The sequence below is a fragment of the Macrobrachium rosenbergii genome, chromosome 3 (genome assembly GCF_040412425.1).
Source record: "Macrobrachium rosenbergii isolate ZJJX-2024 chromosome 3, ASM4041242v1, whole genome shotgun sequence".
In the NCBI taxonomy this organism is placed as follows: Eukaryota; Metazoa; Arthropoda; class Malacostraca; order Decapoda; family Palaemonidae; genus Macrobrachium; species Macrobrachium rosenbergii.
In genome coordinates, this window is record NC_089743.1 from 49,767,530 (window position 1) to 49,775,029 (window position 7,500).

At 33.2% G+C, this 7,500-nt stretch overlaps 1 protein-coding gene across 1 annotated transcript in view; it reads left to right on the plus strand.

The window, feature by feature from the left end:
- The window catches only part of LOC136855546 (uncharacterized), a 364,203-nt gene that overhangs the window by 339,082 nt on the left and 17,621 nt on the right, over positions 1-7,500 (plus strand). The window contains exons 10-15 of the mRNA XM_067132662.1: positions 377-553; positions 1,288-1,587; positions 3,116-3,183; positions 3,885-3,956; positions 5,820-5,955; positions 7,067-7,215. Of these exons, the coding sequence (XP_066988763.1) occupies positions 377-553; positions 1,288-1,587; positions 3,116-3,183; positions 3,885-3,956; positions 5,820-5,955; positions 7,067-7,215 (902 nt within the window). The remainder of the gene's footprint in view (positions 1-376; positions 554-1,287; positions 1,588-3,115; positions 3,184-3,884; positions 3,957-5,819; positions 5,956-7,066; positions 7,216-7,500) is intronic.

The following is a 7,500-nucleotide window of genomic DNA, read 5'->3' on the forward strand; positions in this document are numbered from 1 at the left end:
TTCTCAATATTATCAGTACCATCATTGCTTTCATCTCCACACATTAATTATTTTTGTTTGTAATTTTAGGTTTATTTTTCATTTATATAAATTTTTCTTTTATTGACCACTGTATTTTTGTTTGTTATTCTTATTACTTTTACATAAGAACCATCTGGCCCAGCTGGGTAACATTTATATTTGTATTTTTGTTTTAATTCATATTATCATATTATTACTCTTATGTATTACTTTTATCATTTGCCAAAAACAACCAAATCATGTTTCAGTCTAGTTACAAACATACCCTCTTCAAATCATGTTCCAGTCTAGTTACAAACATGCCCTCTTCAAATCATGTTTCAGTCTAGTTACAAACATACCCTCTTCATTTCAGTCGAGAGCCAATTGACCTACCATCTGGCCCAACTGGGCATCAGAGCCGACGTCCTCCTGCCTGACCCGGTTGTCCCAACCCCAGATAACCCGAAGAACTACGGCAGCAACAGTCACAAATACAGCTACAACTACAACAGTCAAAATAACGGTGTGGGCACCAGTTCCGTTTACAGAGGTGAGCTCTGAGAGAGAGAGAGAGAGAGAGAGAGAGAGAGAGAGAGAGAGAGAGAGAGAGAGAGAGAGAGAGAGAGAGAGAGAGAGAGATGTGCAGTATATTAGACATTTTAGGCTAGCTTCCTGCAATAAAGACAAAGGAACTCAAACAAAGAGAGAGAGATAGAGAGAATGTATACGTAGAAACTCAGTGAAAACGAAGAGAGAGAGAGAGAGAGAGAGAGAGAGAGAGAGAGAGAGAGAGAGAGAGAGAGAGAGAGAGAGCTAATATACTGTATATGTAGCATTTGAAAATATTTGCCTAACTTCCTACAGTGCATTCAAGAAACTCAGTCAAAAGAGAGAGAGAGAGAGAGAGAGAGAGAGAGAGAGAGAGAGAGAGAGAGAGAGAGAGAGCAATACATTCAGGCACTCAGTCTAAAGGAGAGAGAGAGAGAGAGAGAGAGAGAGAGAGAGAGAGAGAGAGAGAGAGAGAGAGAGAATATATGCCTAGCATATTAGAAATTTTGGGCTAAATTCCTACAATACATTCAAGAAACTCAAGAGAGAGAGAGAGAGAGAGAGAGAGAGAGAGAGAGAGAGAGAGAGAGATGTATGTATGCGTAATTTACCGGAACACCTTCAAGTAACCAAATGAAATAAATATACAGACAAACCTTTTGCAACAAGCCCTTCGCCCCTTAAAAAAAAAAAAAAAAAAACTCCCTCTGACTTTCTTCCTTCCCTGGTCGTCAGAAGAGGAAAAATACGCGTCGTCGCTGCACAAGGGCGACCGAATCGACGACCACATCCCCTACGACCCGGGGTACGAGTCGAACAGTAACCCTGTCTACGCCGACGTCGACATCACGGGCTGGGAGGAGGATGGTACGAGACTCCAGGCCAGGAAGGTCGCTAGCACACCCCAGAGTGACCACACGGTACCCCACGCTGCGCCTGCGCAACCTTTCTCAACGACGACCATCATTACTACGACCACTACCACGACCACTACCACCACTACAACTACTGTGCCTACTACGACCCTTCCTGAACGTAAGATGGACTGGTGGTAATACTAATTTTCCTGTTATTATGTATATATATATATATATATATATATATATATATATATATATATATATATATATATATATATATATATATATATATATATATATATATTATATATATATATATGTGATATATATATATTACATATATATATATAAACACACACACACACACATGTATATATATACACACATACATACACATATATATATATATATATATATATATATATATATATATATATATATATATATATATATATATATATATATATATATATATATATATATATATATATATGTGTGTGTGTGTGTGTGTGTGTGTGTGTGTGTGCGCGCGTGCATGTAAGTATGCTTAGCCATAATTACATGCATGTAACCACCATTTAGCATAAATTTAAATAACAATTCAAATAACAGTCACGAAATAACTTCCCTCTGAATTTCGCTGTTCTAAGGGGATCTTCAAAGCCATCTAATTACAGCACTCAAAGCATTAAATTGTAACCCATCGGTAGCATCCTATTAAACTGCAACCCTCATATTAAAAAGAGAATAGTTTTTTAAAAATTTTATTCCATTTGAGTTCTTGCTATCTTTAGTATTCCTTAGATGACGTAGAGAAATTCTTTAATGTGGAAGAGCACAATTTGAAGCCCAATGAAAAATAAAATATTATTTAATATTTCATTTATTAACAACTTGAGTAAAGACAAGACATCCACAAATGAATGTTTTCCTTGACACTTCTTAATAATAATAATAATAATAATAATAATAATAATAATAATAATAATAATAATAATAATAATAATAATAATAATAATAATAATAATAAATCTTATTTCAGCTCAAGGCCACATACATGGAATATACAAAGTAGAGACAATAACATACATACAGTCTAGATACACGAGATAACATGATAAAAAATGATAAATCGGCAATATCTACACAGTTGCTGAAGAAGTAGAAAAAACAGTACTCAGAATAATGGTAATGACAGCAATAATATTGAGAATAGTAGTAAAAGGAATGACAAAACATATAATCTTAACTCTCTTATTCATATCCTTCCTTCCATTCCCCCCCCCATTACCTACTTCCTTACGACGCATTTCTCCCTGGGGGCACGGGGGCGGGAGTAGTAGTGCCGTCAGTGCACCTCACGCAGGGCACTGTAGGCAATGCTTAGGTTCTTTGCAGCGTCCCTTCGGCCCCTAGCTGCAACCTCTTTCATTCCATTTTTCTGTACCTCCGTTCATATTCTCATTCTTCCATCTGACTTTCCACCCTCTCTAACAACTGTTTCATAGAGCAACTGCGAGGTTTTCCTCCTGCTATACCTTTCAGACCTTCTTACCATCCATTTCCCTTTAGTCGCTGAATGACCTCGTGGGTCCCAGCGCTTGGCCTTTGGCCTAAATTCTGTAATCCTATCCCATCCTTACTACGCATCTATCGTTATTTTCATGACTTCCCTTCCACTACTCTATGACCTAATTTTGCAGGATACTGCGAGGTCAAACGGGACTGGGACGTCAAGACTCACATAATCGAGGAAGGATCTAGTCTTAGGGTAAGTAGGCTTAATCCTTTCGTCTCCTCTTAAGTCCTTGTTAGGTCCCTGGCTCAGGATGGTTCCTGTGTCCTGCGTGCTGGGTTTAGGGTCTGTCTCTACCTATGCGAATTTCAAGATTGTCTCAAGATCCTATATTTAAGAGAATTTGATTTTTGTGCAGTTTTTCGATTTCTGCTTGGTTGACCACTTGATCATAAGCATGGTTTAAAGTGAGATGTATATCTGTATGCATGTATGTATGTATATATATATATATATATATATATATATATATATATATATGTTATATATATATATACATATACATACATTATATATAACATATATTATATATATGTATATATATATATATATATATATATATATATATATATATATATATATATATATATATATATATATAATTTTCTGTGTGGAGGTGTGGGTAAGGGGATGGGGGTGAGGTGGGTAAATGGGTTTAAAGGGAAAGTGGGGTTAGGTGCCAGCACAAAAATTTTCCCTTTGCGAATTGTAAAGGTATCGAGGTTCTGTGCTTTGTGTTCATATATTTAATTACTTTAGTCCTCTAATCATGCAGTTCATTTTTAATTTTCATAATAAAAATCGAAGAAAGTATAAGGCGTACTTTAAGACGTACTTTTTATTTCATTTTCCATAAAATGGATAATACTGTTCACACTTTCAATGATTTATTTCAGCTGTACAAAAACGAAAAAGACGATTGTTCTGAGCTTTGCTTCTGTGAAGAAAATGAAAGGACGAAGTGTAAGGTAAGTGAACCTCTTGCAAAGTACCTGAGGCATGTTATTCCAATTTATTCTTTCCTTCATGAATATTATTTTTTCTAAACATAAGAAGCCCTTTCAAGCAAAATAGCCAAATCTCGAAGTGTCTGCCCGAACAACGATTTAGAAAAATTTCCCAACAACGTTTCAGATTATTATGGTAATAAATTTATGTGTTATATGAAATAATACCTGTAGCATAGGTAAAGGTTGACAATTTTACGCATCATGGCAATATTTTAAATCCATCATCTTTTTAATAATCATTTCATTTTTTTTATTATTTAGATATTCCATATCAGTCATTTTCTTTTTACTTGCTAACACATTGAAGCCCAAACGGTTCCTTTACAACTTCAAGAGTATCCGAATTTTTTTTTTCATTTCCTATACGATATTCAGTTATAAAGTCCCATTTTCTGCCACTTTCTAATTTTAAGCTTCAACACGGTGTGAAATCTTTGTCGCTGATTTGGACAGGAACCGAACAAAGAGAGTCAGTTTAAAAAAACTTTAAAGCAGAGAACCTAAATATTAAAGTCCCGTCCATAATTTATGAAACCAATTAAGTCATAAGTATTTTTGAAATCTTTCATATCACGAAGTGTAAGAATAGGCTAACTTTTTTATTTCCTCCGTCTAAAATCATAAGATTTTACCAACTACTCTCCTTTTGTACCTATTTTTTCCAAACTATTTAAGCAAGATTTTACAAACCTCGCTTTTCTCCTATATCCAGTTTTTTCCAAGCTGTTTAACTAAGAATTTACAAACATAGCTTTCCAAACAATTTAACCAAGACTTTACAAACTTCCTTTTCTCTTGAACCAATATTTTACAGACTTCGCTTTCCCTGTAACAATTTTTCCAAACTATTTAACTAAGATTCTACAAACTCCTCTTTTACATATTTCTCCAAAATTATATAACCAAACAATTTGATAAAGAATTTTACAAACCTCACTTTCCAAACTATTTAATCAAGAATTTACAAACTTCCATTTCTCTTGAGCCATTTTTTTTCTTCAAACTTCGCTTTCCTGGTACCAGTTTTTCCCAAACTATTTAACCAATGCTCTACAACCTTCACTTTCACGCTTGAAACTATTTTCAAAAATATTTAACCAATAATTTACGAATCTCGCTTTTCAAACCACCTAACCGAAAGTTTACAAACATCCATTTTTCTTGAACCAGGTTTTTACAGACTTAGTTTTTTTCTTGTACCCATTTTCCCAAACTATTTAACCAAGAATTTACAAAGTTCTCTTTCCTTTTGTACCTATTTTTCCAAACTATTTAACCAAGCCCCTAAAACCTTCTCTTTCCTCTTGTACCCATATTTCACAAACTATTCAACCAAGAATTTACAAACCTCACTTTCCAAACTATTTAACCAAGAATTTACAAACTTCACTTTCCAAACTATTTAACCAAGAATTTACAAACTTCTCTTTCCTCTTGTACCTATTTTTTCCAAACTACTTAACCAAGCCCCTAAAACCTTATCTTTCCTCTTGTACCCATTTTTCACAAACTATTCAACCAAGAATTTACAAACTTCACTTTCCAAACTATTTAATCAAGAATTTACAAACTTCTCTTTCCTCTCGTACCTATTTTTTTTTCAAACTATTCAGCCAAGAATTTACAAACTTCACTTTCCAAACTATTTAACCAAGAATTTACAAACTCCACTTCCCAAACTATTTAACCAAGAATTTACAAACTCCACTTCCCAAACTATTTAACCAAGAATTTACAAACCTTCACTTCCCTCTTGAACCAGTTTTCCCCTACACTACCTACTCTACCAACCGTCTCATTCACCCCTACCCTTCTTACAAGGTACTGGAATGCATAGAGAACCGGCCGTGTGAAACCAATTACGCAGTCTATAACCACCGAGCCCCTGCCTACCAGGCGATGAGAGGGGAATGCATGTGTTACTCAGGCGACTTCATCTGCAAGAGACCCAGATCAGGTGAGAGAGAGAGAGAGAGAGAGAGAGAGAGAGAGAGAGAGAGAGAGACGCCAACTGCTTTATCCAATCGCGAGGTCGCGACTTGCAAATGGGATCGGGAATGCAATCTGCTGCCGATCGCCTTTTATTTGGTCATTTGGGAATGTGTTGTTTTGTGGGGGTTGGGTAGGTTGGGAGGAAGGTGGTTATGGAGATAAAATAGGAAAATAATAATAATAATAATAATAATAATAATAATAATAATAATAATAATAATAATAATAATAATAATTAAAAAATACTCGTAGTAGCATGAGTCTTCAAATGGAGAAACAAATCCTCAGTCATGTAAATGTAAATATATTTAAAGATAGATCTATACAGATCTGTCTTTAATTATATGTACATTTACATAACTAATAGATTTGATTCTCCAATAATAATAATAATAATAATAATAATAATAATAATAATAATAATAATAATAATAATAAAATAATAGAAGGAGTCCCTCTTTTAGGGCAGAGTTATTAAAAACAACTGCTGTTTCAATGGCATTTAGCTTGTAGAAAGTATTCTTTATTCTTTCTCTAATAATAATAATAATAATAATAATAATAATAATAATAATAATAATAATAATAATAATTAATAATATCCACTTCAACTTCATTATCATCGACAAAAACTGATAATGATTAATATGATTTCTTCAACTTTTTTTATTATTATAATTATTATTATTATTATTATTATTATTATTATTGTTACTGTTATTATTATTATTATTATTATTATTATTATTATTATTATCATTATTATTCATAAAAATATCATAATCACATGAGTCACTAAAATGGTGAAATAGTCACAATGATGTAAGTGTGAATATAAATATGAATATAGATAAACAATATATATATATATATATATATATATATATATATATATATATATATATATATATATATATATATTATATATCGTTAGGTATAAACTAACATTAATATCGTTGAAGAATTTCTCTTCATCATTATTATTGTTATCATCCCTAAAAAAATACCTGTTCACTACTTCTTCAAGAAATGAATCAAACAACTAATCCCAAACACAATTTCTTAACCCGTTCTAGACGAGTACCAGCTGACGACGGGACTCTTCTTACTTTTGGGCTTCAGTCCTACAGTGGAGGCCCTCCTGAGGAATGTCACAAATGGTGGAGCAGTGGACGCCCTTACCTACTTAGACAACATGGCCAGGATGATTTCGAATGATTTTGGGGTAAGTTAGACCTATCTCAATATGAAGTTGTTTTATTGTGCATACCACACCTGCTGATACACCTGTTTCTTCACAGACTAGCAGGAAATCGATGGAGACCTCAGGTTCTAATGATGTTTCTTTTTCGAAGGCAAATGAGAGATATTTTAAAAAATAAGAAAAAATACAGCTGTTGTTATCTATTTTATCAATCATAGCATGAGGTTGTTCTTTTTTATCAAGTTTTATATATATACATATGTATATATATACTATATATGTATATAAACATGTATACATATATTA